Source organism: Perca fluviatilis, chromosome 3, assembly GCF_010015445.1.
Source record: "Perca fluviatilis chromosome 3, GENO_Pfluv_1.0, whole genome shotgun sequence".
Taxonomy (NCBI): domain Eukaryota; kingdom Metazoa; phylum Chordata; class Actinopteri; order Perciformes; family Percidae; genus Perca; species Perca fluviatilis.
This window is the reverse complement of record NC_053114.1, coordinates 17,534,408-17,549,834: the sequence shown is the minus strand read 5'-3', so window position 1 is coordinate 17,549,834 and position 15,427 is coordinate 17,534,408. Positions and strand designations below refer to the sequence as shown.

The 15,427-nt window shown below is 39.7% G+C and overlaps 1 protein-coding gene across 2 annotated transcripts; it reads right to left on the bottom strand.

The window, feature by feature from the left end:
* Positions 1 to 1,414: 1,414 nt before the first annotated feature.
* LOC120556258 (EGF-like repeat and discoidin I-like domain-containing protein 3) lies at positions 1,415 to 15,008 on the bottom strand. Of its 2 annotated transcripts, none has more exons than XM_039795726.1 (10): positions 14,756 to 15,008; positions 11,578 to 11,703; positions 11,361 to 11,492; positions 6,039 to 6,152; positions 5,434 to 5,615; positions 5,192 to 5,347; positions 4,921 to 5,065; positions 3,954 to 4,138; positions 3,706 to 3,861; positions 1,415 to 2,450 (listed from the first exon to the last, which is right to left on the bottom strand). In XM_039795726.1, exons 1-10 carry the CDS (start codon positions 14,829 to 14,831, stop codon positions 2,307 to 2,309), a joined length of 1,416 nt encoding a protein of 471 aa, XP_039651660.1. In that variant the 5' UTR covers positions 14,832 to 15,008; the 3' UTR covers positions 1,415 to 2,306. The 2 variants fall into 2 exon arrangements, with proteins under 2 accessions (XP_039651660.1, XP_039651659.1); XM_039795725.1 differs by having other exon boundaries at positions 1,416 to 2,450; positions 3,954 to 4,156; positions 14,756 to 15,006.
* Between the last annotated feature and the right edge of the window lie 419 nt (positions 15,009 to 15,427).

Genomic DNA, 15,427 nt, shown 5'->3' with positions numbered 1-15,427 from the left:
AAAGTAGAACTATGTTAGGAATGAGAGGAAAAAATGCTTTTTTTAAAAAAATATTTAACAGTCTAGTATAGATTTGTAATATTAGATTTTCTTTCTATGTTCTTGTTTGCAGTTTCTCATCCTTGTCTGCAAAACTCCCAAATATTCAAATTAATTTACTGCAAAAAACCTCTATCCATTTAAATCTCAAACTCAACACAATATTATTTATGCTACCAAACCTTTGTGTTTTTAAGGAGACAGTTTTGACCGCTTTATAGTACAAGTATAAATATGATTTGATCAAAGGTAATTTAAAAACATTTTATACTGCAATACAGTTTAAGTGCACTGGGTCAATTACTGCCTTAAAGAACAGATGAGTTGTTGTGGTCCTGCTCCCACAAACACAAGTTACAGAGTCACTAGTTTATTAATTGCAGTAGGACCAACTATAAGAAATAGGCTCATGTTGTACAGCTGTTTGTGGAGGAATATCTTGGGAGAAAACTTTACATCCCTCCTAAACTCTCTGAAAGCAGTTATTTGTTGCAGAGGTTTCCCACATCACTCCAGCTGGTAGCTGTGTTATTTCCCCCTGGAAGCACTGTGATCTTTTATAGGAAACCCTGCTATGTTTATGTGTAATAAAACACACACACACACACACACACACACACACACACACACACACACACACACACACACACACACACACACATACAGTAAGCATAGAGGTACACAGTGAGGACAGATGTGTTAGAGATGCTCCGTCCTCCACCGCAATCATTTCATAGAGATGAAAGCTGTTGCCAGGGGCCAAACATACCAGGACTGTGAGCTTAGCAGGGAGATGACTATCTAACAGGGTGTAATTACTCTTGTAAACAGCAGGCCAAAGCCTGGTAGTCCAGCATGGAGACAACTCCCAACATCTTAGTGTGACAGGGAGAGTTTGTGCTTTACGCAAGAAAGCAGAATGCAACTGACAGCAGGTTCTTCTGAGTTTAATTCTATTTTATCTGAGAGCAGCAAGTCAAATACAAAGTGCTACTGTATCGTCCTTACATGTTAGCTTTGGGCAGTGATATGTTACAAAAGGAGGAGTACTTTTTGGATGATATCAACATCTGAACAATGCAGAGATGCCTCCTAAAATGGCTAGTATCTTCTCCTTCATGCTGCTCCCTTTGTGTCCCCTCTATGTGTCCTCACTGACCTGTCTGTTCATGCAGAAATCAGCCACCAACACCCACTCTGGCATGGACATTGTCTAAACAAATGGGACTCTTATAGCCAGCAGTGGGAAATAAACTGTTATATAACTGGTGCCATTTGTTTAATCAGCTCATACTACAGCATGTTTTGAGTCGCTTGATTGAAAAGAAACACACACAAAGATTTATTTTAACATTTAATAAACAATTTCAGTTCAAGACCAACAATTAATAATAATAAAAAAAGAATGTAAAACAATATTTTCTACACATATTTCTACATATTTCATGTGTTGTAAAAAGGATTAAATTAGAATGATATTATTTGTAAGAAAGCGGAATAAGCGGATAAAATGTGTAAAAAAACATGAATGACTTCACATGAAAAAGCCCTACAGTTTGTCAGTCCGTCATTTGATTGACAGATCAGTGTGCTGCAGTTCAAACTGGAAGGTTGTAAATGTTCTACTCTCGGAAAATGTTATCTCTCCCAGGATAGTTGGAAATGCCAAAATATACTCCATATTGCACAGGCCCTGCGTCGTTATAGTTTGTGCTCGAGTAACTAAACTAAGCAGCTTGCTATGGTGAGATACGGCGAGTATGCTGGGGAGGATGTTGGTCATCTGTCCTCTGCACACTGCTAAAACTAAAAGATATGGGTTGTTAACTGGTGTGGGACTGCAAAGGAAGGACAGAAAAGTTGAAAACTTAGCTTGGAGTTCAACTGGAATAGGTGAAGGACACTATTATCAAGGGAACCTGAAAAAAATGTTGATTCTTAGAGGGAGCTAATAATAAGGACTAAGAGCAAATCTATGCAAATTTAGTTTATATCCAAAGGTACTAACATTAAAATAATTGATACTTCATAGAAGATTCTCCGTGAGCAATGTCAAACAATGTTATTAACAAAAACATAAAAAGGTCATTCGTCAGAAAGTGCTACGAGTGTTACAGTCCCAGCAACCAACAGAATCTTTATCCAGAGAAACAAATAGGGGTACAGAACCGATGACTCTGTCCCAGATCCATTTCTCTGCCGGGGTTTAAGGAAATGGAGCGACCGGATTAAGATGGAGCACTGTTAGATTAGTGACTGATGAGTTTCTAATCATCGCAGCCCAGCAGCTCCATGCGTAGAGTGATGCGCTCGTGCCACTCCCAGGGGACGACTCGGATGTATCGGGCGTAGAACGGAGGCTCGAATAGATTCTTCCTGTGGGTGTTGTTGTCAATGTTGCCTTGGAAAAGCTGCAAATAAATGTTACGGTTAAAGTAAAAATAATTATTAATTGAGAAGAAGTTATTGTATATAGAGCATGTTCAATTTTCCTGAGAGCAACAATTCTGTTGTAAGAAGAAACAGGCGATAAGGAGGGAGGAGATGTACACGTGGTAAAAACATCCACCAAATGTCTTATTGACCAGTTGTCATCGGGGGTTGTTAATCAAACTGAGCTGTGCTGCCCTCTGACAGCCTTCTGACCCAGAGCCTAACAGTCCCACCCAGACGTTCAGAGCTTTCAGACAAAGCCCCTGGGGCAGCATCATTATGTCATGAGCCTACTAGAGCTCTGTGTTCAGTAAAAACATCAAAGCTTGTTTTACAGTTTTATTGGATCATCTGGGTCCAGCCATTGTGGCTAAAACTGTCCTAGTTCTCTCAGAGAAAGAGGGCTAGTGTTCCATTCCTCCAGCAAGAGACATCAAATTAATCTCATCATGAAGGGAAAGAGAGAACAGAAAGGGAAGCTGATATTTTAGACTTCTTTTTACAAACTGTATTGCTTTTTAAAGGTCCAATGTGTAGGAATATCTAGCATCGAGACCATATATCGCAATCAAATCTCTCGCGCCATGCAGTTCAAAGTTCGTATTACAGCTATGGTAGCCTTCACGCTTCAAAAAGCTTGCTCTTTTCAATATCCTTTTTCTTTTTCTGGGCGAAGAAGAAGACTCCTGTTCCTGAAATTTGGATTTTGAATACGTGTGGTCCTCCATTTTTCCTTCTTCAAACTTGCCGGGGCCGGGAAGCTACGATACCCCTTAGCAGCATTAGCAGCACCTGTGAGTTTATCATGTGACAGCAAAAAACGCGAAAGGCGGAGCAGTATGTCCTGTATGTCCCTTACTGGCTAACGTATTTCAAGATGGCGCATTAATATGTAGCGTCTACCCCAGTTCATGCGAATGCAAATGTAAAATTTCAAGCCAAAAGGAATACTTGGAATTGATGTTGGTGGTAAATATTCATGAAAAAGGACAAGTTTGTGAACGGGCAACACAGATTTTGTTAATGAACAACTAAACACGTTACACACTGGACCTTTAAGGACTCTGGTTTATTAAAAAACACTTTAGAAAAGAGGTTTTAAATTATTTAACACTAAAAGCCTTTTTAAAAAGTTCTGCATTGAAATGAGACTAATTTACAAAGACATACATATACAGTATTAAACTGTATTAGGGAAATACATTTTAGGGATCTAAATACAGTATATCTGACCTTATCATTGCTGGTGTTATCCTCCTTCACCATACTCCATGACTCTCCATCGTTACTGTAAGCAACTTTAAACAGTGACACAAACTGCACCACCCCAAAGTCCTTGGCCCCCTGAGTGATGATGCCTGTGAGGCGCTTTGTCTTCTCTAGGTCGACCTGGTGAAAGAACAAAGAGAACAGTCATACTCTGCAACATCTGCTGGCTTTTTTTTTTTAATGACATTTTACCGCGTAGGTTTCCCCCTCACCTGGATCCACTCTGAGCGGTTATTGTGTGCAGGGGACCAGGCGTTTGTTTTTCCCTGCTTATCCAGTCGGGCAAACTGAGGGTGCCACGTGAAGGTATCAATACCCCATGTGCGGAACGAGCTGGAGGCTGAAAGCTGCCCATCTGAGACGAGGCGAGACTTCATTCCCAGAGGCTCTGAGCAACCTGCCGTGTTTGAATAAACTGTGAATCAAAAGCAGACGGAGAGACGGAGGGAGAGGTAACCAAAGCGACAGAAAGAAAAAAGAGGAAAGGAAAAAAGAAAGAACACACCCAAAGAAATTAACTTCATCTTTCCTTCCATTTGAAGAAAATTTGAAATTTTCGGATGAATGGGATCGATTAAAATCATTTTTACACCCACAAATGACCAAGAGGAAGGAAAACAAAGAGGCGCACAGAAGAATGCATGCAATAAAGTGTATAAAGCTACGTATGCAGTGTGTAAACATTCACCATGTTTCTCTGTAAATGTCTTAGCCGTTTTGTTTAAATAAGACAAAGGACAAAATGATGTAGATGGTTTCTATCTCTGTGTGTGCTTGGAATTGCTGCTTTTTTATTGTTGCACAGTGAGGTCCACCCACAGAATACTGTTTATACTATACATTTTCTATCTAACCACTAATGCATGGAGGCCCTGTTATGTAGTTGAAATAAACTCTTTGACTGTCATTATACTTGTCAGTGTAACCACAGCAAGAAGAAATCAACACAGTAAAACAAGAGACAGAAGGAAAGAGACAGGGAACTATACATGTCTTTTTCTAAATCCTTTGTTCAAAATGGAACGTTCTCAGAGGCTACTATAAGTTGCCTTAACTTGAACTTACTGTAGGCCATCTGTCCTTTTTCATTGACATCAAATTAGTTTTTCTATCCACCATGCCAAGTTTGCTGTGCAGGTTATTAATATAATTGTAACCGGATGTTTTCTGTGTGTTTACCATTAAGTTCACAGCCCACCAGTTCCATGCGCAGTGTGCAGGCCCTGCGGCAAACCACAGGGATGATGCGGATGTACTGGGCCACGATAGGAGGGTCAAAAAGGTTGGTCTTTGTGCTGTCGTTATCTGTGTTGCCCACGAAAACCTGCAGCACACAGACACACAGACACAGGCCATAAGGCAAGTATCGTAAGTAAGCTGAAGAAAGAGAAGCTTTCTGCTGGAAAACATGGTAAGTAACATGTATTTATAACAAGGAAAGTGCTCTTACCTTGTCCCTCCGTTGGCCATCCACTCTGTAAGTGGTATAAGCGTTTCCATCAAAGCTGCTCGCCACCTTGAAGGCCTTGACGTACTCAGACGTGCCCATGCGACTTGCACCCTGAGTGATGATGCCCGTCAGACGCATCTTCTTCTGCATATTAATCTGTTGTCAACAAGTTAACAAGTGTTAGTCAGCTTCACAGCTCTCATTCATCAGCCTCATGATTTTAAAGTGTTCACTTCTCTCACCTCGATCCAGGGGTTCTTGTCATGAGCGGCTGACGTCCAGGCATTGACGATGCCTTGGTTGTTGAGTCGAGCCAAGTCCGGGCCCCAGCGCTGAAGACCCAGAATGCCATAGTGCACAGAGGAAGCTGAAATCTGGGACTCCACAATTGCTCCTCCCTCCATACCCAGCAGAGAAATGCAACCTGGGACATATATTATCAAGGGTGGAAGAGAGTAATTACATTTACTACACAGTTTAAATCACATTAATTACAGTGCAACTTTTTTGCCGATTGTCCATTGAAAGTGTAACTGTGGTGCTTAAAAAATATGGTGTATTTTCCAAGCTTTCCACTTAAAAGAACACAAAAAGAAAGAAGATATTTTTTACTTTTACTCATGCTTGTGTAAACTAAATTACTTGTTCAGGATAGTATGCCACTCTTTACAATGGTAATTATTACATTTAATACACACATTCATTTGGCCAATTCCATAAACACAGTCCTTGATTTCCTTTTACATTTTTTGAAAAAAGTTTTTTTTAGGAAAATCAAGTGACATTAGGCTACACATATCTGAGAAAAGTGTGTGAAATTAAATGACATGGTAGTTGGTGAACGTACGCAGCTGGCACTGCTTTCCAACATTCGGTGAAGGGCACTGGCAGGTGTAGTCTCCATCAAGATCTCGACATATCCCTCCATTCTTACAGGGCTGGTTGGCACAGTCGTTCACGTCTGAAAAAAAGACAACAACTTGTTGCATTTTTTTTTTAACTCCTTAAACTAACTTTAGTCAGGAATCACAAAAAAGATGATTGTTCGAGACGTGGTGCACACCTGCCCACAAAAAGCAGAGGGAGGTTGAGGCAGGTGGAGGGCTACAATAGCCTCACTGTGTCTCCAACATACAGATGATACAATTACGTTCTCTTAAATCGAACACGATGAAAGAAATGCCCCCGAGGGCAACACTGAGAAGACAGTCGTGGCAACCAGTTTAACGGGCACAGCAGGTTAGGGGTTAAAGGTCACGGTTGATAATTCTATTTTGTGTCATAGCACAATGAATGTGACCAGACACAGGAGATTTTAGTAGGGAATTTACATGTCGTGTCACCATCAGTTAGCCCACAAACTAACTGTGTATGGAATAATAATAACAGCTCCAATATCCACAAATGGAGAAAGTATAAACTGGGCTTTTTGGAATACAGTTCGTATTTCAGCTGATAGTGAAATTAGTCAATAAATGTCATATGTGAGGTTTCCCAGTCTTTTCTCTATTTACTTTAGATTCTGTTTAACAGATAAAAGCCTTGCTTTCCGCCACAGTAGCCAGGGCAACAAAGCAAGTCTGTGGTCACTTCTTGTACATGCTCGCACTGCCTTCTTCTTCTTCTTCACAGCGCTGTGTCAGCGCTGGACTACAGGTATGGTCTGGCTACACAGTGTATCTATTCTGGGATAGAGGAAATAAACACTCTGGCTTGTTTGGATTTCTTTAAACCAATCACAACCGTCCTGGGCGGCACTAAGTCCCGGATGCAGCAATGGTGCCCTTGCAAAAATAGATAGCGGAGATAGCGGAAGGGGAGGGACATCTGGCGCATCAGGCTTTATCCCAGTAATGTACATCTGTTGAGCCAGACTACTTCCTAGTATCCCCCTTTGAACGCTGCACATGTAATGCTCACCAATCGCCACAGGGTGGAATGCTTGCACAGCATGTCTACAAGGTTTATCTAGAGCAGTACACACAGCACATTTTACTCTTTACATTCATCTTAACAAAAGGACCCAAACATTTTCACAAGGGGATGCTAAACCAAATGTTTTTTGTGATCAATGTTTTATTGAAAAATGTACAAAATATATATAATCACATCATATACACAATTTTTCCTTTCTTTTCCTAACCATCAATGTAACAGAAATAAAGTCCTTTGCACATCATTAGGGAAGCTACAGTATTAGGACCCCTATCTAAACCAAATGTTGAGAGAAATGATAATTCAAACACTATTCAGACGTTCGGCCAAACAATATAATACTTTTTTCTGTATGCAGCTAAGTCTCTGGGGGACGACAGGTGACTGCAGATAACCAGCTGATGACGAGAGAGAAAACCAGCAGTGTTGTGTTACTGGAAGACTTGTATTAAGATCCCTTGGTAATGATGGTCTTTGTATACATACATTATGGTCTGGTCAAAAACAGTTGCTCTTGCATCTTAATGTATTTTGTACGATGTTTCCCTAACATATGCAGTGAGACAGTCAGAACAGGTCTGAGTGCAGCTCCACACCCTGTTGCTTGCTCCAAGTGGATTCACTTCAAACCCACGGCTAAACACAGTAAAACATAAGCATGCACCTTCGAGATCGCCCCTAACCTAACTTCAGCCCCTCATTTTCCAGAGCCTTGCTTCAATATCTGATCATGAGGTAAATATTCTACCTGTGGAACATCAGTTAGCTTTATGCTGTACTGAATGTCACCAATGCACTGAATTTATCCTCCGCTGAATGTCTGAGTATTTAACTTAAGCCCTCTGTGTTTTTAGCCTTTTTGTTTACATTCTGGCTTATCTGTACCATGAAAAGTCCCGCTGCTTTGGCTTCTAGCAGTTCCTTTTCATATTGTACAGACAACAATCACCTGGATTACTTTTGATACAGAAGAAAACGTCCGAGGCTACGTTTACACGTGCCCGGCTATTTTCATAAACGGACATTTCAGCCTCTCCGTTTTCAAAAATAACAAAGTGCACACCTGTCCAGAAAAGTGTTCGTTTACATGTGTATATATGCCGTCAAGAGCACGCCAAAACTGTAGGTGGCAGTGTAACGAGAAGCTCAAGCCCACGTTAGCCAATCAGAATCCCGAAAATAGCAACAACAGCAACGAATCACTTCCTCTTTCTCTTTTGAACAAAGATGAAACCTCCGTTTTTCTCAGTTTACGTGCAAACAAAGTTTTCCAAAATCTCCACTCTGGCCGGAGTTTTTACAAAGAATCGTTTTCAGAGGCTAATTCTCCATTTGCGTGTAAACGAAGGGCACAAACGAAGGGAAAGGTCTCAATTTTTCAAAATAACCACGTACGTGTAAACGGGGTATTTATCTGATGATTAGGAATCAAGATCTAATTCTTTAACACTCGCTACACACTACAAAATAAGATTCCACTATAAAATGATAAATTAAATGTAACTTTTGTCCAGCCTTATTTCAAGTCTCCTACTAACCCTTATAAACTCTACCAGACTATAGGCCTAAAGCAGATGACAGGTTGACGTGATGCCACATGGGTCAGTTTAATTCTTGTTCCCGTTAACACTAAGAGGATTGGTCACAACACATGCCTGTATGGCTGTGACAACACTGGCACAACACAGCTAATAACACTGAAAACAGGTGATCCTACCGAGAGAAGGGTCGTGAAATAGCCTCACGGATTTGATCTGGGATTATTCTTCACATGTTTTGGCAATACTGTTGGCATGACATTCATGCCCTGCATGTCATTTGTCCATTGTTTCTAGTGTTACTTGCCAATGAAATGCAACTATTGCCATCTGACAAAGTAACTTTGACTTGTTAACCTCTGAAATACTATTGTACTACTAGTTTAAACTATAAATGTATGTCTGTGCATTTACTGTACATAATATATGGGACAGATTCCACCCCATTCCAACACGAGTCCAGCCGTTTGACTGAACCAATTTAGAAAATGTTTGGGAGTAGACGACCAGACTGCAGAAAGACTACAATTGGTGGTCAGGCTGTGGGCTTTGGGAGGGAGAGAAACATGCCTCTTCAGTAATAGCATGAATTGAAGTCCTGAGAGTTACTTTAATTCAGACTATAATTCTCTTCTCTATCTCTATTCATCTTTTTCATTCCTGTGAGTTGTGCTTACAGCAGTCATTCACACAAAGCCTATAGTTGTTTCAAACACTTCTTTTACTCCAGAGGATTTTGATAATCACATTCACGCTTGAAGAAAATAATCCTTCCTTTTCTCATTCCTTCAAGTCATTCTTCCACTGATAAACCCAAACTTCAGCAATAATACCAAGTCATTATATTAAGAGGATATGATGGAATTCAATAGTCTCAAATTCTTCTGATCTGATTTGGTCAAGCTTAAGCACACACAGATGCAGTGTTGAACCTGAAGGGAAGGCGTCTGCATGCTAAGAGACCTGGAGTGGTCTTTTTACTAATTAGCCAAAGAGAATGACCGCAGTACCTGCTGAATGAGGCCCTTTCATGGAACTGCTGAGCTGACTGCACATATCTTCGCTGATGCTGTGACAAGATGGAAAAACCTCATGTGTTCACACTTACAGAGAAATCTGCTGAAAGTGGAGACTACTGTGCCATTTCTATTACACTGCCTGTTGGACAACAGTTGATTTTTGATTTCAAAGACAAATTATGTCATTTTTAGGAATAACTAATTTGGATTTCAAAGACAAAAGACTTAGTAGCAAAGCTTTGTCAAATGCTTACAGATACTATTGTAATCTGACATATTTGGGTTAAGAAGAATTAGGATTTTTGTACACAAAACATATGTTTATGAAATATAATGTTTTATTGTCATCAAACTGCCCGACAAATATATAGGCCTACAAGTCCAGCTGAAATGATTAGTTGCTTAAATCAATTAGTTGATTGACAGAAAACAGCTTTGATCGTTTCCAGTTTTCAAAAATCTATATTGTTGCTTTTTTGTACCTTAAGTACATATTTTTATGATACTTTTCTTACTTAGGTAATATTTTAATGGAATATTGCTGGTAACAGAAAATGTTTACAGTTTGGAATCAGTACTTACTTTGTCCACTATAACTATCTGTATGAACCTTGTTTAATTGACTAACCCTAATGTAGCAATATTTTTGAATCAATGGTGACATAGATCAGACTTAGAAAAGCAGTGTGTTTAAATGCTCCTTTCTTACAGAGGCTCGGAACAGCCGAGAAAGGGACTTCACACACACACACACACACACACACACACACACACACACACACACACACACACACACACACACACACACACACACACACACACACACACACACACACAAACACACACACGAGACAGTGGTAAAGACTTGTCTCCTACGATTTGTTAAGTGCTAGTGGAAGAACCTCTGACAATAGAACATGGAAGACGCTATTTGCAATATATTCTTATAAAAGTAATTTGTTCATTGTGATTAGATTGTAATCAAAATAGTGGAGTGTAATGGCAAATTTACATTTAAGCATGATTCTCTATATTTTTGTCTTATTTCTCTTTAAGTTTCTCACACAATGCTGAAAGGGAGTTTATCTCATTTCCACATGTAGATTCTGATTCTAACTAAGTGAGAATCACAAAGTCTGGAACATAATGTGAGCACTGTTTGTCTGAACAGATAGGGGCTCTTAAGGTCACCCTAAAACTATCTCTATTTGTCCCATGCCAGTTGAGATGTAACTGGGGGGGTGAAAGTCATACAGGAAGGAGGAGGCGAAATGGCTCCGAGATGTCTCCTGTGTTTTTAGATTGTCTTCATGTATATCAGATTGCCTGTGAGAAATGCAGAGTCATGATAAGCCAAGTGCGTGTGTGCGGTCACTCTGAAGATGTATTTAAGCTCAGTGTTCCTGTTCACTCATTGAAGAAACTTTTCCACATTGGGCTGCTGTCTTTTGTGAAATTTATGTTCTTCCTATATTTGCAAATATATTTTTAATAAAATACAAAAACCTAACTTGGTTCAGTCTTCGACTGTCTTATTTGTTTCACTTTACTAAACTTGTAAAACTTTACTCCTGCTGCAAAAGAAACTTCCACTACAACATATTAATGTTAGGTAGATGTGTGCACAGGGCAAGAGAAGCAGCTCAGACTCGTGAATCACATCCGGAAGTAGCTTACTGATCTGGCAATGCACTCCCTCGAAGCCTGGCTGGCACTTGCAGATGTACTCGTTGAAAACGTCTCCTCTTCTGGTTGGAGTGATGATCTCACACGCCCCATCGTTCTGACAGGGGTTAGGACTGCAGGGTCCTGAGAGAAGGAAGAAGTAAAGAGATTAGTTTAAAGTGTGTGATTAACCATGCTTTTCCTGCAAAAAGGTTCCACTTTTCCGTACCTATCTCTGTCAGGTTGCAGGTGTCTCCACCAAAGCCATCCGCACAAATGCAGATGAATGGATCGTCTCCTATCCCTGTCACACACGTTCCTCCATTACGGCAAACATTCACCTCACAGTAGTCACCTGAGTAAATGGCAAAAAAAAAAAAAAACAGGGAGTTGAAGTTATAAAATCACATCCACCACTATTAAAAATCCATCCGACAAGACTTTAACACACCTACTACCAATGCTATTCACATTTGACCCATACAATAGGTTTTGTGTGTACAATGGTGGTATATTTAACATGTTACTATGGATACTAAAGACACCTACTTCTCCACTGCCAGTAGCTACAATAAACTAAACAGTGAAGAGCTGCTACAACACCTCCTGACCTTGTTATGCTATCGCTGTTGTTCTTTCAAACCACAGGTTTAAGCCATAGCTGAACTGAACAAGCTGCCACTCATTCTCTGGAGGTTGTCAAAAGTCATTCTGGTAAAATGAATTAATTCAGTATGTTATTTTAAGAAGATTGAGGTGAAACAAAGGGGTTCCAAATGTTTTCTCAAAAGCCCCAAATCTTTTAGGCCGAAATAACTGTCTTTCCGAGGCTATAGCGGGCTTGGAATTATATGAAACCAAAATGTTTGCAACATCTGGTACAATGATGTGTAAAATTGGTTGAGTGCCCCTTTTAAGCTACAGTTGGTAACTTTTATAAAAACATAACTTGTCATATTTGCACAAACTGTCACTATATTCTGACAGTACTATATAAATCAGATAATCTGTGAAAAAAAAAAAAAAAAAAAAAATCACATTCCTCTGCCTCCTCCTGGTGCTCCTGCCATAAGGAAAACAGCCAATCAGAGCTGAGCGGTGCTTGGTTTTGGCTTGACTTTGTCACAAACATTTTTCATTTTACAGCTAAACAGTACATTAAAATATGATCTGAAAACATTTGAGGAAAGAAATAGGCAATGTAGTAACAGAATATTGAGCCTGATCAGCACTGCCTAGTTTTACAGTTTGACCGCAGTTGCCGAGCAGTCATTGACACTGGAAACGTGCAGATCCCATTGGGGGCTCTTTTTTTTTTTTTTTTTACAGATTATCTGTTTTATGTGCTACTGTCAGGATTTAGTGACAGTTTCAGGTTGTTGTTTTTTTATTAAGGTACCTACTAAACCTTCAATATCAAAGTGATAATGGTAAAATAACATGACGACTTTGGGATGCAGTTGTCCCTGTACTGGGAGGGGAGAAAGAGGGAACTTCTGTGTTTCCTTTTTATTGTCTGGCCTGAGCGTCTGTAACAACAGTGGAGCTGCAGCTTTGGCTGTGATGCCCAAAGTGCTGAGTCACAGATCCTGGCTGGATTAGGAAAATTATGGTATTGACCTCTAGTGGGAGCGGCAGCACACAGATTTATGAGTCACACTGGACTGGAGCTGTCAAAATTACAAAACCTTTTATTTTTTGAGTCACTAGATGCCACGTCAGAGTCAACATTCAAGCTCTGAGCAACACCAGGTGGAACTACTGGACTTGGTTGTAATTTTCTTTGGCGTCTGTGAGTTAAAAAAAACTTGTAGGACATGTGTAAATGCTGCAGACTGCAGCCTCAACAATGTGGCATAGAAATATCATATGGATGATATGGTTAAAATAAACAGAACTGTTTACTACACAATTGACGTGTTTTCAATTTCCTGAGAACAAATCTGACTATTTATATATATACCAGAGGGAACAATTTATCCAGCAAAAAAGAGTTATAAATAAGTTTTATGTGGTAAATAAAAATGGTTACAATGGAGTTTAATGTGTAAACAAAATCTTAAAAAAAGTGCCCTATGAATAAATATTGGAATGTCTTTTTCAGCCATATATTTGAGGAATGTTGTCTTTATGAGCATGACAACAAACCGTGAGAACAGTTAGTGTTTCCCATTGCATACAGTAGATACTGAAAATAATATTTGGCAACCTATTGATTTCAATGGAAAAATCTAAAAGGTGTCAACAAATAAAACGTTTTTATGCTGCCGACAGAATGTGTCTACAGCACGTGCGGTATTAAGACCTTGCAGGATTAGCCAGGTTGCAAAGATGCATGCAGCTCTTTCCGGAATGAGCAGTTACACAACGTTACAGTGCAGCCGCTCACACGTGGCTCAGGACACCCAGCACACCTGACTGACAGGTGGGTAATGAGCAAAGCAAAATAGGCCCTGAATGTACACAAACATCATGGCAGCAGAAGAACGACAGCCACATACAGTAAAGACAGTAAAAAACAACTTTAGGTGATCCTGGTTGCCACTGAATTTCCAGGTTAAACTAAAGTTAGGCGAGAGGACAGCTGGTTCACATTGGCTCCACATATAGAGATGGAGCACATATAGGAGAATTTGTATGGTGTTAATTACCTTGGTTGCTGGAAGCCCCCCTGGTGATGTACATCATTACATTTCACTACTGCAAGTAACATCTATTTTATAAACCTGCCTCTTAAAATAGAATCAGTGTGTGAAATAAGCCTCACATGTAATAACAGAGTAGTCTCACATTTATTTTAGCCTACTCCATGAAAATAATAAGATGGCATGTTGGGATGGAACTTAAGTTAGGCAACGTATTGAGTGCTTTTAGGAAAAACTGCATATTAATGACTAACCTCAAGTCATGTGTAGTTTGGTGATGGGAAATGATCATAGGCTAAATAAGAAACTATTGTAAATATTTTGTTTAAACTAAAAATAAAATACATTTGGCATACATAGCAACTCCAGTAGTTTAAGAGACAGGACCAACCGGTTGCACATCTCCCTTTTTATCATTCATTATAGGCCCCAGTTTCCCCATCACCAAGAGACCTTGACACACACTAGAGAAAACCAGACTGGATCTTCATGAGTCAGTAGCCTAGCCTAAAAGTAAAAGGTTCTCTGAACTGAAGGGTGAACTATAGTAATGGGAAACAGGAAACATGGCATGGAAAATAAGACTAGGTGGCTAAAATCTGTGCCAAAGTCCTCTTGTGGATTATATGGAAAAAAAATAAATGAAGTCTGGTGTTAGAAGTAGAAACCTATGAGACAAGTCAACAACATAAACAGGCAACAGGAGTTCTGTATGAAAGCGATTATACAGATTGATGTCGGTGGTTACAAAAAAGGACTTACCTCTGACTGAACACAGGCAAAGTAGAAGAGTAAACGTTGCTAAAGTCGCTGTTATAACATTTCCGGGACCTTTCATATTTGTTTACTTTGTTTGTTCCGCAGGATTGTTTGTTCGTGCCGCTAGACGTCTAATGATGCCTTAAAGTGCTGTCGGGAAAAAAAACGGAATTCCGACTATTAAGGAAGGACGAAGTGATGAATGAGGGACATGGGATTTTTCGATAATACCCGAGTTAAAGGCGTGTGACGTTGTATGGGCGGAGAGCTCGGAGCCGTCAGTAAACACAGACAGTGACGTTTTCTAACATAGTAATTCACGGTAGCCTAAATATAGGCTAAAGGCTAAGTAGGCTAAAAAAAAAGAAACAGCCTTTAAAAAAAAGAAATTAAATTTGCAGCTTTTGTTTCAAGTTGTATGACCAAACAAGCTAGACAACTCTAAATTAATCAAAGAGCAAAAATAAAGAAGTGCACAAAGGTTAAACAATAGCCTGTGAAGACTATTAGGCTATATTAACAGCTACAGGCTTCATGGACTTAATTATTATCTCTTTAACATAAATAAGCTCTGGTAGCCTACCTAAAGATCTAGATGAAGCCATTGCAATCCATGACACAGTCTGATAGGCTAGTTGCATAGACTGTTAATATTCTTTTTTTACAGTCCATGGC